Raw genomic sequence first — 21,682 nt, 5'->3', positions numbered from 1 at the left:
TTAGCACAGCTTCCTCCCTAATACACTGCTATTCAAACTTAGTAAAAGTAGTGGCTTTGGTGGAACAAAATTAATTTTTTAATAAACCAAAGATTTTTATCAATACAAACTCATAACCTTAATCTAAAGGATCCTTTTCCCAAACTCCCCCAAAATCCTGTAAAATAAGTACTTAAACCATGTGGTACACAGTCAATACATTCTGAATAGAAGTGCAGTATTAGGTATTTTTGTTTAAAAAATCTGATTCCAAAGATTCAATAGTAGTACAAAATAGACCATAAACATGACTATAATGAATTTAGTGAGGAAACAGGATGACAAAAACGCTTGGTAAACTGTAAATCAGGCTCCTCATTATAATACCTAAAATTAATCCATTACATAAGAAAATATAAATTTGTTCATTTATCTTTTTTTTCTATACCAAGAAGTTCAATCACAGCTGCTTCTAATTCAAACAAATGATCATCAGAGGCTTGTGGAATTTCTTTCCTCATAAACTGGGCTAACTTTAATAAATACTCTGAGTTGGGACCAGATGGTCCATGACTTTTTGCAATTTGCTCAGCTATGGCAGCTACTGAAGCATCTCCAAGCATTAGTCCTGGCTTATCAGTTCCCAGAAATACAAGCACAGAGTTCTTTAGCTTCTCCCCAGTTGTAGAGTACATAGCTAAATTCCTTCTGTGCTCAAAATGCTGCTCTCGTATATTTAAGTTCGTTAAGACGTTCTGCTCCTCTTCTGGTGGAATCTCGTAAGCTATTCCCCATACCTTTGCCTGAGAGTACAAAACACCAACATAAAATCATTAGACCAATCATGATATCTTGTACCATCTACTTCATATGAACAATAATGAGTCCCTAAACCATACTGAGGTGCAGTCTCACAATCCTGTGCACTGTAACTACGAGAAACTATGAAGATCTCATTACATGCTGTACATTAATGTATAATTCAATCTTACAGGTTTTTTTAGTCATAACTATATGTCAAAGTAATCACATCACCTTTCAGTGTGCAGTACCTAACATTTAACACCAAGAAATTTCTGAATCACATCAGGACCTAACCCTGGTGAGAGTTCAGGGCGTTGGTAATTCATTCACAAAAGTCATAAAAGAAGTTCAGTCCCAATGTGAGTCAGAAACTTATTTCTGTGAAGCATGTTCCCATGTATTTATTTCCATAATATCTCACGGTGAAGGGGTAAGTCAAATAAAATTTAGCAATTCACTCGCTGTTCGATCAGGAAGTAGAGTAAAATTTGCTGGTATGTTAGGCATTAGGCGCCTGCCCGGGAAAAACCTCAAGTATTGAGTACTTTAGTTCCAACTTCTTTTATGGTTTGTGAGAATGAATTGCTAATGCCCTGGACTCTCACTTGAAAGACTGTGGTTTGGTCTGGGTATTAAGTCAGAAATTTATTTCTGTGAAACACATTCCCTTGTATTCAGTTCCATCATATCTCATGGTGAAGGGGTAAGCCAAATGAAATGTCAACAATACAATCGCTGCTGGGTCAGGAAGTTGGGTTAAATTTGCTGGTATGTTAGGTGCTAGGTACCTGCTCAGGAAAAACCTTAGGTGCTGAGTACTTATGTTACAAATTCTTTTATGATGTGTGGATGAATTGCTAAAGTCCTGGACTCTCACTTGAAAGACCAGGGTTTGGTCCCAATGTGAATCAGAAATTTAATTCTGTAAAACATGTTCCTGTGTGTTCATTTCCATCATATCTCATGGTGAAGGGGTAAGTCGAATGAAATGTTAGCAATTCACTCGCTGCTGGGTCAGGTAGTTGGGAAAACATGTTGGTATGTTAGGTGTTTGGTGCCTGCCCAGGAATAAGCTCAGGTGTGGAGTACTGTACTACTTATAGTCTTTCAAACACTCTAAGATTGCTAAGGTGTAACCTGGGAAAGAATACAGCTCTGCCAGGTCTATTTATCCTTTTAAATCTCACTCTCGAAGTGAAGCTCTTATTTATGGCTTTTCCTGAGATCTGTCATTTACTCTGCTTTCTTATCTAACGAAACAGCACGAGTATATTTTGATTATTCTAACTGATTTTTTAATTGCTGTGCTTTTTGGAAATAAAGGATTTTGACAAAGGAAAAATCTATTTCTGAGTATATTTTGAAATTATTCAGCACTTATTTCAGGTTTTTAGATACCAGAGAAAGACGGAATTACCTAGAAATAAGTGCTGAATGGACTATTTTTGACACGGGAAATAGAAAATAATCACAGTTCTTATAATAATACCATAATGTACTTAATGCATTAGCACTTAAACTTTGTGTGGGTGGTTTGGCAGGAATAACTTTTCAAGCCATTTGATTACTATTCATATTCTATTTTTGCAGTTATTTATTGTTTACATGATTGTACTTTAATGCTATAAACAATTTTCTTGGCCTGAGAGTGAAGATGGCAATGGGAAGATCTGTTTCCACTTTGACTATCCATATTGTTCAGTAATACTGGCTGCTAGAGGGCAATTGTGCTTTAGTAAGAGTGACCACCTTTGTTGTTGTTGTTTTTTTATCAAACTTACCTTCTGAATGCCCTCGCTGACCAAGTGTCAGCAAAACAGGTTTGACAGCAGTGGCCAAAATTATGCCATATCTCTTTTGTTTTTATACAATTAAATTAGGTTTGTCCTGAAAATATATGAAGTCAAATATATAAGAATAAATATCTTTTCATAAAATTTCACTTGAGTTGCTAAATAGTAAAAATTTTAATCATATCAATGAGACTTTGGACAATGCAAGAATTCCTTACTTACCCCACCCTAGCGATCTCAGAGTGCTTGAAAGACTGTAGGTTCCAACTTCTTTTATGACCTGTGTGGATGGATTGCTAATGCCCTGGACTCTCACTTGAAAGACTGAGGTTCAGTCCTGGTGTGAGTCAGAAATTTATTTCTAAGAAGCACATTCCCATGTGTTCATTTCCATAACATCTCATGGTGAAGGGGTTAGTCAAATGAAATATTAGCAATTCACTCACTGCTGGGTCAGGAAGTCAGCAAAATTTGCTGGTATGTTAGGCACTAGATGCCAGCCTAGGAAAAACCTCAGGCACAGAGTACTTTTGTTCCAACTTATGTCCTGTGTAGATGAATTACTAATGCCCTGGACTTTCTGGGCTTTCACTTGAAAGATTGGGGTTTGGTCTTGATGTGAGTATATACACACACACACACACACACACACACACACACACACACACACACACACACACACACATATATATATATATATATATATATATATATATATATATATATATATATATATATATATATATATATATATATATATATATATATATATATGTATATATATATATATATATATATATATATATATATATATATATATATATATATATATATATATATATATATATATATATATATATATATATATATATATATATATATATATATATATATATATACAGGCAATCCCGGTTTTACAGCGCTTGTCTAGCAAACAAAAATTGCGGCTTTTTGGCGATTTTCTGCACTGACGGAAATCGTTGATTTCCGTTGATCAGCGCCGCAACCGAGGACTTATATATACAGACAGTCCTGGTTATTGGCAATCCAGTTTTAGAGCGCTTGTCTAGCAACGACGACAACTGGATTTTCAGGGCCACTCTCCTCTTATCACTACCGATCCCCACTTAACAGCAGCAACAATCTTCAGTTATTGGCGATTTCAGTTATTGTCACACTGTCAATGACCGGGAACTGCTGGTTATATATATATATATATATATATATATATATATATATATATATATATATATATATATATATATATATATATATATATATATATATATATGTGATAACCTCCTATCATTATGTTGTAATACTATAATAATTCTATCACTATGTAGTAACTGTAATAACCAGCCTATTATGCATATGCTGTTAGTAACATCTATTGGTTGCTTTTTGTTCTGTACATAGTGTATGAAATTATCTCCTGTTTTTCCCTTACGTAATCATTGGAAATGTTAACTTCCAAACTCATTACAGCTACGTCTTTGAGTTCATTATCCGGTGGTTTACGATTCTTTTGTTCATTACAGTTATTAAGTGGTTATTTGTAATTATTGTTGAACTATTCTTAAGTTATTTGAGATAAGTAAAACTTTTGTTTTATTTAAACTTTGGTTTGATAATGCACCTCATATATATACTTTTTACGCTACATGAAGTGTTGCTTTCATCACTGGGAATTAATGAGTGGTTCAAGTGGGAAAGCTTAAGTTGTGACTATATATATATATATATATATATATATATATATATATATATATATATATATATATATATATATATATATAATATATATATATATAATATATATATATATATATATAATATATATATATATATATATATATATATATATATATATATATATATATATATATATATAATATATATATATATAATATATATATATATATATATATATATATATATATATATATATATATATATATATATATTATATATATATATATCAAAAGCAAGGACCAGCAGGACACATCAGCGTGAGGTGGACCAGGGAAACCAGTTAACTCTAACATATTTCTTTAATTCCAACGTTTTGTTCTGTGTTATTTTTAGCTGTATTGTATTTGGTGAATTTTAGTTTTAATTTTTTTATTTTTCTTATGATTTTTAAAGCTTTTACAGTAACTTTTTAAGTAATCTGTTCATTATTCAACAGATCCCTGAAGATGTAATATAGAAATTATTACGAAACGTTGGAATTAAAGAAATATGTTAGAGTTAACTGGTTTCCCTGGTCCACCCTATTTATCCTGAGAGAGTTTTCACTTAAATGAATGAATATAGCATTGGATGCTTGTCCAGTTTTGACTGAATACTTATGTTGCTTAATACGTACATCTAAATCTTTGCTAGATTGGCCAATATAAAAAGAGGGGCAATCCTAACATGGAATTTTTTATATATTATGTTGTTGTTTTCTTTAGGGGCCATTTTTATTAACATTCTTTTAGTGTGTTATTATAAGTAAAAACGAGGTTGACATTAAAAGGTTTTTGTAACAATGATTTTATGTCTTCAAAACCACTAAAATAAGGCAAGCTAAGAATGTTCTTAGGGGTTTCTTTCTTCATGTTACTTTCACTATAAAAACTTTTTGTGGGCTTTTTATAACAAATATCTAGTATATGTGAAGGATAACATAAATCTGTCCCCTATTTTTCTTATGTATTCAATTTCTTTATCAAATACTGGGGACTGACAATGCGCAAGGCTCATAAAAACATAGAGGAAAAAATAAGTGAAAATGTTGAGAGTGCGCTTGGATATGGTTTATCCTTCTTTGTATCTAACAGACCCTCGGCTTTAACGATTGCGCTGTCCCTATGTGTATTTGAAAACATTGTGATATTCCTAAAAATCATATTGATATAGTTAAAGGTATCATTTATGGAGCTGCGAATGTTAAGCATGAAAGCAATTTCCTGCTCGGTATAAGAAAAGCTTGACCGACCTTAAAAAGACAATATAATCCACATCACAAAAAGCTGATAAATCGAATAGTATTGTAATTTTAGATAAAGTTGACTACATATCGTATGCAAACCCTACTGGATGATGATACGACACAAAAAACTAACAAAAAATCCCCTTGATCAAGTCATAAAAGTTTCAACAGCACAGTGAAAAAATCCTTAAAGATAAAAAGAACTAATAGGTCAGTTGTCGGTAAAATTTCCCTCGTTACCTTACTTGTACGGAGTAGTAAAAACACACAAAGAAAACAATCCTATGCGGCCTATTATCAGTATTGTTGGCTCAATATCATATAAACTTTCGAAATATATTACCAAACTCTTGTCTCCGTTACTTGGAACTATCTCAGATTCTCACGTATATAATAGCCTAGATTTAGTTGATAAATTAAACAAAATCACTTTTTGCCCCACTGATAGATTCGTTAGTTTTGATGTTTGTTCCCTTTTTTACTAAAGTTCCTATAGATTCCATTTTAGAGTATCTTAGTAATGAATTAATCCATCACGAATTACCTCTACCTGTAAGTCATATTATTTCTCACTAGGTTGTGCATTTGTGATTGTAAGTTTACATTCAATGGTGTTTTTACCAACAAATATTTGGTATGGCAATGGGCAACCCTTTATCCCCACTCCTCTCAAACTTGTACATGGAATTCTTTGAAAAAACGATATATACCTAATATCATTTATACTCCTTTAAAGTGGTATAGGTATGTTGACGATATTTTAGCTGTTTTGCCTGCTGGTATTGATGTAAATTATTTACTCTGTAATTTGAATAACCAGGTACCATCCATTAAGTTTACGTTAGAATTAGAAAAGACAATTGCCTCCCTTTCTTAGATGTTTTAATACATAGAGAACCATTTCAAGTTAAATTCAGTATTTATAGGAAACCAACCAACAACTTAACTTATGTCCATTTTTATTCAGGCCATCACCTCAACATCAAAATATCAATTTTTTCCTCTATGTTTTTACGAGCCTTACGCATTGTCAGTCCCAGTAGCCTATTTGGATAAAGAAATTGAATACATAAGAAAAATAGGGACAGATTTATGTTATCCTTCACATATACTAGATATTTGTTATAACAAAGGCCACAAAAAAGTTTTATAGTGAAAGTAACATGAAGAAAGAAACCTAAGAACATTCTTAGCTTGCCTTATTTTAGTGGTTTTGAAAACATAAAATCATTGTTAAAACCTTTTAATGTAAACCTAATTTTTTTATAATAACACACAAAAAGAATGTTAATAAAAATAGCCCTAAAGAAAACAACAACATAATATATAAAATTCCATGTTTGGATTGCCCCTCATTTTATATCAAGCCAATCTAGCAAAAGATTTAGATGTAATGTATTAAGCAACATAAGTATTCAGTCAAAACTGGACAAGCATCCAATGCTATATTCATTCATTTAAGTGAAAACTCTCACAGGATAAACTGGACTGAAAGTTCAGTGATTGCCAGATCGAAAGATTTCTCTTCAAGAAATCTATTGGAGTCTGCTATTATCCAGCTTACTTCCAGTTGTAATTTTAATCTTAGCCCTGGCATGTATTATTTGGACCCCTGTATTAGAAAAATGTTCAAGAATGACCTAAAAGATAAAATCACTGACTTAATTACAAGGTAGCTACTTGATATATATTTTCTGTATATCCGTATGTTTAATATAATTTTTTTTGTAAAAATGTTCATCTTGCAAAAAGTTATTATTAAAAAAAAAAAAAAATATTGTGTTGTACTAAAAATTTTTAAGTGGTCAGTCACGAACCTGTATAATTCTTTTAATTGTCCTGTCCCTGCTCCTGAACGGTTAATCTTAATCCTTTGTAAAAACCTCTTAAGTATTTAATCCTGTTTTGGCAGTTGTACTAATTCTTCAATTGTGTTGGATTCCAGGTACATATGTTTCCTTTATAATCCCCTTCTGTCATTTATATGAGCTTTCTTTGTAAACATACTTTTCTGAGCTCGGCCCGTGTCACCCGGTGAAATTCCATTCTTACACGAATTTCTAGGTATAAATATTGCTAAATATACCAGAGAAAAAAGCTTACAGGAATGCTGGCGTTACTAACCCCAGATCGAGCACCTTCGATGAAGATGTCGGTATAACCAAGGGTGAGTGAAGGAATCACAACCACAGAGCCACACTCTATAGACATCCCTATGTCAATATCCCCGAGAAGAGTGAGGGGCCGTACCAGCGCCACGCTCCCCAGCCACCACGCGGCGACTCCAGCGCCATCTGAACTCATTCCATTTCTAGCACTTCGTTTTGATCGCAGATTTGTTTGTGGCTTGTGTTTTTTAGCGTGATTTGCCTTTATTTCACCATGTCGTCAAGCACCTTTACTGTTTCCAAGTTAAGTACCATATTCTTGTGGGGTTTATGATAAGTTTGGCTGTTTTACATCGTATTTAGATATTATACGTGAATCTTGTTGGGACGCTGCGGCGTCCCTTTGTCAGCCATGTCAACCGCGAGGTTCGCTCGTTCAGCTTGTTCTGTTCGGGCTTCTCTTGGTCGGTTACATTATTTATCATTCCCCCCATAGATTCATCCCGGTGGTCCTGCCTGGGTCGGGTCTTTGGGATATCCTCTAAAGTTAATTTCGTAGAACTTCCCCATCATAGGAGTTCTTACATTTAGGGTTCCCGTAGTATTTTCCACCTAGGAATCTCCCCAGGATGTTTTCCCTATTAATTATGGTCATTATAGATTTCTATTATGTTTGTGCTTGATGTCATGTTTTATTATATTTAAATCTTATCATTATTACCGCGAGCATCAGGTACAGTCCTATCTGTTTACTGCCTGTCGCTTTGTTGGTTAGACTACGTGCCAAGTACAAGCCGATATCAATGTCTAGCGTATATATTTAGTAATGGTGGTTATTTATTTATTATTTATTTATTATTTCTGGTTAACATCCCCTGTCCTAGCCCTGCCTAGTGCAAGGTTAGGCTTTCCTGGTAGCCTATTTGGCCTCCTCTCTCCCCTGGTATCCTGGAGTAGGTTAGGTGAGAGGAGGATCAGCAGATGGAGGGAGTTTCTGTTGTTGTTCCGTCCACCGACCGTTGTTTGGGTGGTGGAGTGAGACCCATTGTCCTCCCCTCCTTTTCGGAGGGGTAGAGGTTTTCCCTTGGGTGTGTCTCCACGCTTATTGTAGCATTCCCTTACCTTACGGTTCTGGCTGGCCTTCAACACAGGTTTTTCTCTCCTGTTGGTTCTACATCCCTCCCTTTCATTCTCCCCTTCGTATTTTATAGACTGTGTCTATTACAAGGTGTCTGAGTGGGGGTGAGGCTACTTCCTTTCCTTTCCTGTTAGGGCAGGCCTAGAGCTCTCCCTACTTGGGTATCACTTTACCTAGTACGGCCTGGGATTTCAGTTGAGATGGGTACACGTCTTCCCTAGTCTCCTGTTTTCCTCTTCTCTGGTCTAAGCCCTTCCTTACTTAGCTTTTCCCCCTTCCCTAGCCTACCCTAAGTCAATTCCTTGTCATCTCTCATGGTGTGACACATCGGTCCCCGATGTTCTCCCCCGGAGTGCTTGGGTCCTCCCTGGTGGAGGGATTCGCTCCCCTCCCAGGGATGGTTCCTGGTGACAACCGTCTTGACTTTATGTTTCGTTTACCCTCTCTCCCGGATCGAGTGGGTCTTCTAACATTTTCAGGGTTATCCTTCCCCTCCCATCATCCCCAGTCCTCCCCTTTGCCTCCCGCATTTGCCTCGCGTCTGGGTCATTCTAGTCGGAATTGATTGGCGCGTTACACCTGCCCATGTGGGTCCAGTTGTGTTCTGCCTCTTCCTTCTTGTGTACTCTGAGCGATAGAGGCTTGGGATCTCCGGTAGTAATGGTACCCGGACTCGGGGACTCTACCTCATAGTAGCGTTGTTAACTAGTTTCTTTACCACCCTCTATGTGTATACACTTGTTACTGGTCCCCGAGGGCTTAACCCCGCCGTCGGGTTGATATGTTTGCTTTAATCTTATATCAGAGTCCGGTGATCCTTCCCTTGGGTTCCGCCCGGTTTCATTACTGGCGGTCCTTGTGGTGAGGGTCCTGTCAATTCAACTCTCTCGTTCCGCCGGAGTATTCCGGCAGTCGGGAGGTTTTCTGTTTACCATATATTTAGTTGCTGGTCCCCGACGGCTTAACCCCGCTACGTCGGGTTGATATATGACTGTTGCTGGTCCCAGATGGCTTAACCCGCCGCCGGGTTGTTATATGTTTGATTTCTTTAATATTATATCAGAGTCCGGTGATCCTTCCTCAGGTTCCGCCGTTTTTATTTCTGGCGTTCCTTGTGGTAAGGGTCACGTTGATTCAACTCTCGTTCCGCCGAGTATTCCGGCAGTCGGGAGATTTTTCGCTACCATGTGTTTGCTCTGCTCGGCAGCTTCACCCCGCCCGTCGGGTTGAGATTTTTACTTTAATTTTATTTTAGTCCGGTGATCCTTCCCTTAGGTTCCGCCGTTTTTATTACTGGCGTTCCTGGTGGTGAGTCCCGTTGATTCATCTCTCTGTTCCGCCGGAAAATTCCGGCAGTCGGGAGGTGATGCTACCATATGTTTGTTACTGTCCCCACCGGCTTAACCCTCAGCCGCGCGGGTTGATTTGTTTACTTTAAGTTTCTTTGCTTAGTAGGTCCATCTCTGACGGGGTTTTTCATTCCACCGGAGTTCTCCGGTAGCATGGTATGAAAATACTTATCCCTACATAGTTTAAGTTTCTTAGAGTGGTAGATTCATGTACTTTTCACACTTTACAGACTGTTCGTTGTGAGGAGCCCGGATGTGCCACCATCCTCCACCAACCCTTCGGGCATGTGGTGTGCCGGACTCATGCTGGCTGTGCAGTCCGCTTGATGACTTGATCGTCTGGCATCCGGACGGCTGTGCGGTTTGCTTCGCATCGCATGGATGTCTCCAGGGCGAGCCGGTAAGCTAATTACTTCCGCTTTACCACATTAGTCAGAGTTTGTTATTTGGTCACATTTGGCTCTTATATAAACACGGTATTAGCCCTTCTTTTGACACTCTGCCCCTTTCAGGTTGACGAGTCCTTCAAGAAAGGGCCTTGGGATCTCTCCGCGCAGGTAGCTAGGTTCGGGAGGAATGTCCTGTCGGGGAAACCCTATATCCTCGATGAAAAGCTGAGGACCTGCTTTATCCCAGCGCCGGATCACTGCGGCGTACCTTCTGATGTGGCCAGCACCTATTATCGACCAGATCCGGGTCGCGACCCAGCCCTTGCAAGGGGACCCCACACTGGGATTACAGAGTCGCCGCTGCGCCGACCTGGATCTCGAGCCGATGGTCACCGAGCAGGACCAGGGGTAGGTATTGAGGTAAGTGAGGCAGTGGGGCGGGCGCCCTCCTTAATCCCCTCCTTCATCATCCTCTTCCTTTCAGGCCTTCACCAAACCTGCTATCTTGAGGACAGAGTTCAGTCTACTGTCCCCAAGTTGAAGTCGTCGTTGAAGGCGAAGGGCTACAAGTCCTCGTCTTCACGAAAAGCCTCTTCTTTCCCCGCCAAGCCAAAGGGTGCTGACCCTTTGCCTTCCGGGAGCAAACTGAGTACCCCGGGCAAAGGAGCGAGTAGATGGGCGACCAAGTCCAGCCCTCCTCGCCAGCCTGCCTTTTGACCCGGAGGCGTTTATGATATATTGTTCAAGAGGTTCTCCATGGAGGTAGACACAAAATTAGATAAGCTTTCTGAGAAGCTTCAAGATCATGAGAGCTGATCGCTGATTTGTCGCGCTCGGTGGTGCCGGGTGCACTATCAGTTCCCGACACCGCTGCCCTCCCTCCTTTTGACGTAAGGAACCCATGGCGGGTGGCTCTTCGTGCTGTCAGCATGAAGGCACCTTGACCATTGAAGGCCTAGGTACCAGGCGTCTAGAAGAACTGGAGTTTTTCCCGGCTGATCTCTTGCCCCTACCCAGGCTTCCTTAGGCTGACGGAGGAAGCCTGGGTACGCTCAATTGAGGTCCCTCGGAGACGGTGATTTTCCCTAGGGATCAGGCGCAATCCATTCTCCTGCGCACTTTTACCGGGTGGCAGGCGGAGGACACGGAGTTGACCCCTTCAAGGGCAATTTAAATATGTTTTCTCTTGGTGGTAGGCTACCCACCCCTGTCTGAACAAAGTTGCTATTGCAACCGCTCAGGCTTGCTGGGAAGGCAACCCTTGCCTCAGCTCCGGGAATTAGACCCTACATCTCTAATCTTCCCCGGGTGACGAGTTCTGAGGAACGCTCCGTCCACATTTACTGTCGGTAAATTGGACGCAGATTGCGCGCCAAACCAGTTCAGAGAGAGCAGCCTAAGCTCACAGAAGCTCTCCTGAAGGCTGAGTTCGAAGCACGTGTCGGCTTGAGCCGGGTCTTTGAACTCGCTGTGCCTGTCAGAAGCGACCGCCGCCTCCCTTTTCAGAGGAACCATTGTTTCAGGTTCTGACTAAATCCCTGTTAGCAGGGTTTCAGTCGGACCTGTTCGACTTCATGGTAGCAAAGATGAACTGCCGTATGTTCATCTTTGCTGATGCCACCATTCGTCTTGAACCTGACAGGCTCATGAGGAGTTCTTGCTGGGGAACCAACCTTTTCCCAGACGATGAAGTCTCCGGTGTCCTGAGCGAAGCAACCAGGACCAACCAGAGTCTGCACTCCCGGTGGGTATCTCCGCTCTTAGCGGAAGACCTCCGAGTTTAGCGGTTCCCAGAATAGGCCTGGGAAACGTTGCAGGAAGCGCAGGAGACCCCAACATCAGGCAGTCCCGTTCTCAACGGTGAGCCAACCATCCACCTCCAAGGCCCAACCCCAACAGTATGTGCTGGTTCAACCAGCCCAACCCTTGCTGCACCTACGTGTCTCTCGCGGCATACAACCCCTACCTATGAGGGCCGTGGGGTTTTTCACGGTCTTAATAGGAGCGCAAGGGGGTAGAGGTCGAGCCCTTCAGAGGCAGGGCTGAGCCTGTCTTCCGGAGGAAAAAGTGGCCACGGTAGAGGAAGCAAATCTGCTTCTCTCACTGAGACCAGTTAGGTGGGTGAACACCTTTACTGGTTCAGAGACCAGTGGTCCTTCAGTCCCTGGACACACAATATCGTGTCCAAAGGTCTGGGTTGGAACTGGATCAGGGTCCCCTCCCATGACCAGATTTTTACCATCCTTCCTCCAAAAGCCCTACAGGTCTTGGTGGACGGAACTACTCAATAAATGAGCTATAAAGAAAGTGAGGCACCTCAAGTTTCAAGGCAGGCTTTTCACTGTCCCCAAGAAAGTTTCCAGCCAGCAAATAGTGATTCTAGATGACCGAAGTTCTTGGGGTCGTTCAGCTTTCAAATTGAACAAGGAAAAGTCCCGCCTGACTCTGGAGTCTTGTTCAGTGGCTGGGTATCAAGGGGACCTAACTCTCAGACAGGTTATCTCTTCCGCCGGCCAAGCGAAGGAAATCTAATTCTACCAGAAAGTTCTGAAAGTAACCTTCCGTAGGACTTAAGAGAGGTTTCTCGGCCTCTTAAGTTTGCTTCAGTGACAGACCTGCTCTTAAAAGCGAGCTTAAAGACATCAGTTTCAGAGACAGAGTCCCTCATCCCTCAAATCCTGAGAGTAGACCCCGCCTGTGGTCCACATCCAGGTCTCTCGAAGCCTGTTCCACTTCAATTCCCCTTCCGGCTCTGGTAATACACTCAGACGCTTTCTTTAAGTGGCTGGGAGGTTATTCACCACAACAAAAGTCTACAATATGGTCTACATGTTCCAACAGTTTCATATAAACACCTTGGAAGCTGTGGCAGTGTTTCTAATTCTCGAAGCTCCGCCCGCCGCCAGTTTCACATCAGACTGATGTTGGGGCAGCGCAGTGGTGGTTCGTTGCTTCAAAAGGGGCAGCTCAAATCAGGTCGCGTTAACCAGGTGGTGTTAGTTACCTTCTCCCTGGCGACAAGCACGCTGGCCTTTGTCAGCCACCCATCTATCGGGGTGCGAACATAGTGGCGGTCTCCCTGTCCAGGACTACCCGCTGGACGGAGTGGTCTCTGGGCGGGAATCGTTCAATTGAATTTGCCGCCGGGTTCCAGGGCTCCAGGTGATCTGTTCGCTGCAAAGAACAATTACAAGCTTCCTGATACGTGGGCTCCCAACCCGACCCTCAGACCTTTGCCACAGACACGATGTCCATAGTTTGGAACTGTTGGGGAGAAGGGGCACTTTGTTTCAATAAACTTGTTCTTGAGAATACTGTACAAACTCAGGTCATTCAAGGGCCATCTAGCCTAGTAGCCCCTCATTGGCCAAAGAGCAACTGGTTCCCTGCTCCAGGAACTCAAGTGCGGTGTCATCAGATACCCAACCAGTCTGACCCAAGTAGTACAAACAAAGGCTGTGTTTGCTTTCTTAAGAATTCAGAATGCCCGGGCTTTACGGACCTTATAATGTTTGCTGCAAAAAAAGGGAGCAAACATTGACCCCGTCAACACTCTGCTTCTGGAATCTGATAAGGGAGATTATACTCTCAGAAAGTATGATGCATAGCAGCAAAGAACTAACATCTTTCTTGAAGGCATCTGAAGCTCAAACTGTGGCTACTAACCTAACGGTTACTTTCTTTAGATCATTGTTGAAAAATGCCTCGCCCCGGCCACTATTGATGTAGTTAATCAGCCTTATAGTAGGTACTTCTGATTAGCTTAGCTTCAGTTGCCAGAATTCAAAGCTATCAGCTCTCAGAGGTGATGATCATGTTGATTTCTTTAATATCCCATCCGGAGAAGTCCTCCTTTCCCTGATCATAGGTTCCTAAGTAAAAATGAAGACCCCAGGACAGGTGGTCCCCTAGAAGGTGGTGTCTCTCCCTTTAGGACCAATCTCATGTCCATTATATACATTAAAGTCTTATCTACAAAGAACTCCACAGTATAAGTCGGGTCCTCTTTTTATCAGGGGAAAAGGGTGGAACTCTTTCGTTGAGTCCCAAAGGTTTCCATGCAGTGGCTACCTTTACTTTCTGTTTTCATATGAATTTTGCTTAACTTACCGAGTATATGGGATAGAAATCACCTCTAGCGTTAAACCACTATTTAAATCACTCAAGCCCTGAAATTTTCTCACGGTGGCTGTGGGGAGTGTCATCTCTCATCTTAATTATCCTTATCCTTTCCTTTCCCTCCCGCCCGCCTGCCTCATTTATTTCTCTACTGTTTTTCTGGATCGACCATGCCTCGCTGCCTTGCTCCTCATACTCGATACTGGTATACCTGATTATTGCTTGTCTTGTGATTTGGATTTGATATGTTGTGGATTTAGATTTAGTCAGAGGTACTGAAGCTTTTTATTTTGCTTCATGTACCTCATATAATTTTGTCTTTCAATTGTATCTCATTGCTTTTAGGTTTAAGTTTGTAATTACTGGTTATTCTATTGAATTATAGGGGCCTTTTTATTTTTCCCCTATTGTACTATATGTTAGTGTTTCTACCTTGTTCCTAGGTTAAGTTTGCTATTTCATTGTACCCTTTTGATGTGAGGTGTATTATGTCACCAGTATTTACCTATAGTTGCCCAATTTTTCATTGTTGAGATATTTTTATTAAATCTATTTTTCCATAGCATGTGTCTTTCCAGTTACCTTTGTATTCTGTTGTAGCTTTGCAGTCTTGGCACGATTCTGATACTATTTCACCGGTGACACGGGCCGAGCTCAGAAAAGGGATTTTGACAAAGGAAAATCTATTTCGAGGGAGGCCCCGTGTCACCCGGTGACCCCAGAATATTTTGAGGTACAGGTTCGCCCCTACTGGCTCATGCCAAGCCTGGGGATGGTGCTAGTCTGGAATGAGTTCAGATGGCGCTGAGTCGCCACAGGGGGGGCTGGGGAGCGTGGCTGGTACGGCCCCTCACTCTTCTCTGGGATAGTGACATAGGGATGTCTATAGAGTGTGGCTCTGTGGTTGTGATTCCTTCACTCACCCTTGGTTATACCGACATCTTCATCAAAGGTGCTCGATCTGGGGGTAGTAACTCCAGCATTCCTGTAAGCTTTTTTCTCTGGTATATTTAGCAATATTTATACCTAGAAATTCGTAAGAATGGAATTTCACTGGTGACACGGGCCTCCTCAGAAATAGATTTTTCCTTGTCAAAATCCCTTTTATATTCCTTCAGTCTGCTAATTAAAGGACTAGTGTCGAAAGGCCCGCAGCACTCCAGTGTTCCGCTTCTTCGTGGATTTTATCTTTATTTATATATTCATCATGTTCCATATTTTCGTGATTCAGTTATACATACATATATATATATATATACACACTACACACACACACACATATATATATATATAATATATTGTGAGGTTTAGCAGTTGCTTTGATGGGACAATTGTTTGCTAAATGTTCCCTTGGTGGGTTGGTACCTCCTTAACTATCTGTGCTTTTTCTTTGTTGGGGGAGTTGACGTCTGTCGCCTTGTCTTCAGCAATGTCAATCAGTTCAGAGCGCAGAGTGTCAGTCTCCAGCAGCAGAGCAGCAAAGAGTATTATTTGGATGAACAGCTGGTATTATTTACCTGTTGGCGTTGACAGCAGGAAGATGTTCAGATGACACAAACTGGTTATTATCCTGTTGAGAGGATTGGTTCCTGTTTGACAGCAAACATGCTGTCTCGACGATTCAGCCGTGGTCATCTGTTTGGTGGACCTGTTCCTGTTTTACAGCCAGTTGTTATTTTGGTGGCTTCACAGTGTTCGTCTGTATGTTTCATCTTCATCAACAGTTGGGACTATCTAATCTCTACTGAGATTGTCTGTTTTTTTGGTGTTATTAATTTTTTGCCACGTGTTATATATTATGCTGCTCCAGTGTTATTGATTATACTGCTTTTTGTATTATGTTTTGTGCTGCCTGTTTGTTATTTATGTAATTAGTTGTGCTGCCTGGGTATTGTTTATTGCTCTAGCGTTGTGTATTGTTCAATGGTTGTTTTGAGCATTTTATTTTTTTGACTTTTATTTTTGAAGTTCAATGATTATTTAATTGGTTATGTTTCTGAACCTGACTCACCTGTATATTCTGTAAAATAAATTAATTTTAAGGTTATTTATTTTTGTTTAGTTCCTCCTTCATTTGTCTCACCTTTCCACACTCATTCCAGTCCCATTTCATGTTTTTATTTGGAACCTGCTGGTCTCTAAATGATGAGACCATTACAATATATATATATATATATATATATATATATATATATATATATACTATATATATATATATATATATATATATACACAATAGAACCCCGTCCTTGACGCTAATTGCTCCAGAAGAAGCGCTCCTCTTCGATTTAGTCCTCCACTCTGAGTTAATTTCTCCCATAAGAAATAACTGAAAATGGATTAATCAATTCCTGACCACCAGTCATTGCCCCAACCTTACCTTTTATACAAAACATTACACAAATTACAATTAAATAAGTTCAGAGTTGAATAACTTACAAGATCAGAAGCACTTTTTACATTTTTAAATGCATACTGCATAAAAAAATTGGCCAAGAGAACAATGCGGCCAGATTACCGATGACAGACCGAGCGCCATAGGCTAGGCAAGGTAGCCTATAGGCACTACCGAATGTACTGTAACGGGTACACACGAAAACTGTGGTTAATAATGATAACATTGAAAACAAGCCTGATTATCACATTAAATTAATAATACAGTATTTATAAAGCCGAATTACTGTATGTCTGTTATCGTAAAATTGAGAAAAAATTTCCTAAATTGCGTTGGAACTCGGCAGCTTGTGGCAGATGTAAACAAAACCACAGCGCCACACTGGTGGTGTATTGCGTACTAATTACATAAACATTCAGTACAGTATTTATGGTAAATTTCGGTACAAAGTCTACTGGAATAGTGTACAAAATCACTGTAAAACATCTTTCAGTAAATATTATGATCCCCAACACATTGGGACCCATGATTGGATGAAAATTCAGTGCAGAAAGCCAAAAATTATATATACCTGTACAAGGTGTACTTCTCCAAACAACAGCAGCAGCAGCAGCATGTGTGGGCTTTAAATGTTTTTACATACCATGGGAAGAACGCCACCAACAATGCCAACTAGCGGCAGCCGCCCGAAACCCTTTTTCTACAAACATCATAAGATTCATCGGGTCAGATTCCGGTTTGTTGTTCGAGCTCCGACGCAAAATTTACTCAACATTTCGTGTCGAAATCCGATACCCGCCTGCCCGGATGTAAACAGTCCAGTTTGCCTTTCGGTCCAGGTTCAGATTGAGGGGTGGCATGAGGTGGGCATAAAGTGTAAAGGGCCTCAGGTTTGTATAGTTAGGAAAAATACAATTTACTTTAAAAATTATTTGTTCGACACAATATACAAACCCTCAGTCCTTTACATCAGGAAGACTCACTGGTTGGAGGGAGGAATCTGAGTGAGTCTCTGAACTGACTGGAGTTCTACACACCTTGTTACTCCTCCTGGTTGAAAGAGCGAGGCAGGAGTAACTGCCTCTGACATATTGATCGGAGTGTAGGAACTGCAAGATCAAATGTGTCAGATACTGGACCTTTTACATGAGTGAGGAAACGTATAACTCCTACTAAATAGGCAGGAAGGATCTAGAGTCGGAGGCAGTAAGGAAACCCCGAGATAGGGTTCCTTATTGCCAGTCTCTCCTTCCTCCTTGCTAGGGAAGGAGCGAATTGCTCTATGATTTTATAAGAAAAATAGAGCAGGTGCTTGATGTGTACTCTTACGCATCAGTGCCAGTTCCAGCAGCTATTGGTTCGAGTCCTATTCTCATCACTAAGGAGGAGAAGTTGAGGACAGGAAGGAGGAGGAAGAGAGGCCAGTCACTCTCGGAATCCTTCTCACTTCCAGAACCAACGCCTCAGGCGAGATGCTACTGTCCTCTTGAAGGAGCCAGGTAAGACAACACAACTTGTTGAGCAGCCACCACAGAGCCAAGGGAAAAAAGGGTTCCAAGGGCCTGTGGGCAAGACTGAAGGAAGAAGACAAAAGTGTGGTCTAAGATAATCGCTCTTTTTCAGCTCCCCTGCCTGTTCCAGAACCAGCCCTAACGGGTGCTGGGGGTCATGGAGAACCGCAAACCTCAAAGGTAGGATCTACCGGCCCCCCCGGCGCGGAGCAGGCAGTGTCAGCAGCAGATTTCCCCTTTCACCCTGGTAACGTAAGTCCTAAGGTAAAATCAAATTTAGGATTGACGCAGACAGTTAGGGATAGGACGGTAGTAGAGAATCAGGAAGATAGGTTGAAGGTGCAGTCGGAGTCAGGTGTCATTAAGGTTGCGGCTCCCTTGTTGGACCTTAACAGCGTTCTTTTTCCTAGTAGGCTCTCTGCAACAAAAGGTTGCAAAATCGGTAGAGGATGACTCAATATTGGTTCCTAGCTCTTCTGGTTTGGATAGGTTGGAAAGTATCCCTTCCTCTTCTTCGAGGTTTCTGTTTCCCCCTGGGGACAAACCTTCGTTCCTTTCAGAGTCTAATTCGGCAGATCAATTGCTGAACATTGCAGAGTATAATGCTGATCTGTTGGGACTCTCTAAAGGCTACAGATCTTTGGTTAGAAATTGTTTAATATTGGCTTTTTCCAACATTTTTGGAGCATGTCTTTGTATCCGAATTCACAAATGATGTTTACAAGATTATCATCAGGGGAAACAGAATCGTCTATTTTCTTTCCCAAAATCTATGGCCTCTTCTGTATCTACAGACATCTCTTCCTATGGTTTCAAAAATCTTCTATGGTTTTTCTCAACCCTCCTGCTTCAAGGTCATTCTTCTGGAGACTTCTTCGTTTCTTCTCCGCTCATCCTGAGCTCTACCATTAATGGACTTGCCTTCGACAATTCCACAAATCATATGACTTCTCATCCTCCGAGCTAGTTGCTGCGGTATCTGGCAAGTGCGACTGTTCCTCGTATTCAGTGTTTTGGGCCCGTAGTCTCAGCAATCACCCGTAGCTAGGTTTACTGAAAACTCATCACCCAATAACGCTTCGGGTTCGGTACCCTGCAGTTTTCCATGCGAAACTCCTGTGAGCTCCGGTCCGACTGGTACGTTCTCCACCTGTATGACGTCATCGACAGGGACTCCGGTGGTTACCCCGAGTGTGGCTTCTTCTCTCTTCCCTCCTTCAGTACCTTCCTTCTACCTTCCAACAGGTTTCTGTTCGTTAGACAGTTTTTGTAGGTTCGGTTCGTTATGGTCAGCAGGGATTTTCCCCTTGTTCTTCTTCTGCAACATGAGTGTTCGTTGCCGCGGCACCTCATCCGCATGCTACCGTTATCCCAGCTCCGTTCGCTGGCGAAGTGCTGCGTTTCTCCATTTTTCGAGGTGGGCGGTTCGCCAGGTGTGTCTGGCTCGTTGTGATCACCGTTGTTGGAGAGTGCGGGTTTTGCGCACCCTTCTCGGCCGTCTACAACATGATTGCAACTGATCCTTCAGGTGTTCGCCTTGCGCCGCTCAGGCATTTTGTGGTGTTCCGGCCAACTGATCCAGAGTTTTCTAGGGCCGCCTGTCTCTGTTCCTGTCTCGACTTGGTCGGATCTTTCCGATAAGGATTTCTCTTGCGAGGAAGAGGATCCGGTACCGGAAGCCTGTTCTCCTTCAGCGAACGAGAACGAGTACAAGCGGATGGTGGACTTCATTCATGCGCTTTATCCACAGTCCAAGGCTCCGGAAGAACCTTTTCAACCTAATCAGGCGATGTTTGAGTCACTGTTTGCGATAAAACCAGGGTGGCATGCACCAAAGAATCTAGTTTGGTTTGGCCGTGTCGAAAGGTGGCATTGAGGAGGTGGACGGTAGGTTAGCGTGTATTAATTGGGTCGGGTAGGCAGGATTCCACCCGTTTCTTCTCGCAGAAGGGTTTTTACAAGGTCGCGGGTGCAACTCTGCGCGGGTGTTAGGTCCTCTTAATGAATCAGTGGAAGCTCTTCTGTCCAGGGTCCCTTCTTCAAATCGCTTGGCGTTTCTGTCACTACAGAGGCGCGGTATTGGAAGACACTTTTCGCAGACTGGGTCGGAGGCACTATCCCATCTGATGTGGATGTTATCTGCTTTAATGGGGTTCCTAAACAGACGGTTATTCCTCGACCCGGCTTTGTTCGACAACCTCATCACTTCGGTGTCAATGGGAATGGCCTATCAGGCAAACATTTCGGCCGGATGCACAACCTTCTTCGGTAAGAAGAGGAGGAATTTCTTTCTGAACCATCTACCTCCGCATTATCCGGACATTCGGCTAAAGGGCGCTCTGTTGAGAGTACCATTGGCGCTCAGCAACAGTCTTTTCAGGAGAAGACAGCGCCGATGGTAAATTTCATTTTCTCTTCTTTAGCTGTCGAGTCACAGCAAGCAATGATTCGGGTGGCAGCACAGACCGCCAGATCACCGAGAGGTTCCAGGATGACATCACCAGCTAAGCGGACGCATTCCAAATCACCAACTAGGTCCCCTAAGAAAGTCCGCTTCTCATCCAAGTCTCAGCTTCTTGCGCCTGTGATCCGAAACCTTCTGTCCTTAAGAAGGGTTTTTAAATAGGGAGACACTCTCCCCCGCCTGCACCGGTAGTGTTGCCTAGCTCCATTCTGGGAAATCTGAGAGTGTGGCGAGAGAGTTGGGTAGTGGAGGTTAAGAAGGGGTACAGAGTCTCGCTCTCTTCCTCCACTATCCAGCCACCGTTCATCTTTCCCAGTTATTCCCCTTCTTCCATCAGGGGAATAGCTTTAGCAGCAGAAGTCCGAGCCCTCTTGGAGAAGGGAGCATTAGAACTTGCTCCTTCTTCCCCAGGCTTTTACAGTCGGATTTTTGTGGCTCCAAAGTCGGGAGGATCTTGGAGACCCATCATAGATCTCTCGAGTCTCAACCGGTTCATCATCTCCCCGAAGTTCCATATGGAAACTTCTCAGTCGGTGCTGCGGTCGGTCCGGAGAGACGACTGGATGATTTCAGTGGACCTCAAGGACGCTTATCTCCAGGTTCCGGGTCCGTCTCGATCTCTCGGAAGTTCCTCTACCTCTCAGGTCCAACTG

The 21,682-nt window shown here is 41.8% G+C and overlaps 1 protein-coding gene across 5 annotated transcripts in view; it reads right to left on the bottom strand.

Moving 5' to 3' along the window:
• Positions 1 to 334: 334 nt before the first annotated feature.
• Positions 335 to 21,682, bottom strand: part of LOC136826317 (putative glutathione-specific gamma-glutamylcyclotransferase 2) — a 110,566-nt gene continuing 89,218 nt past the window's right edge. For all 5 annotated transcript variants that reach the window (XM_067083562.1, XM_067083561.1, XM_067083564.1 and 2 more), the window contains one exon: positions 335 to 782. In XM_067083562.1, the coding sequence (XP_066939663.1) occupies positions 405 to 782 (378 nt within the window). In that variant the 3' untranslated portion in view covers positions 335 to 404. The remainder of the gene's footprint in view (positions 783 to 21,682) is intronic.

The sequence above is a fragment of the Macrobrachium rosenbergii genome, chromosome 40, assembly GCF_040412425.1.
Source record: "Macrobrachium rosenbergii isolate ZJJX-2024 chromosome 40, ASM4041242v1, whole genome shotgun sequence".
NCBI classification, from domain to species: domain Eukaryota; kingdom Metazoa; phylum Arthropoda; class Malacostraca; order Decapoda; family Palaemonidae; genus Macrobrachium; species Macrobrachium rosenbergii.
This window is presented reverse-complemented; position numbering and strand designations above follow the sequence as displayed.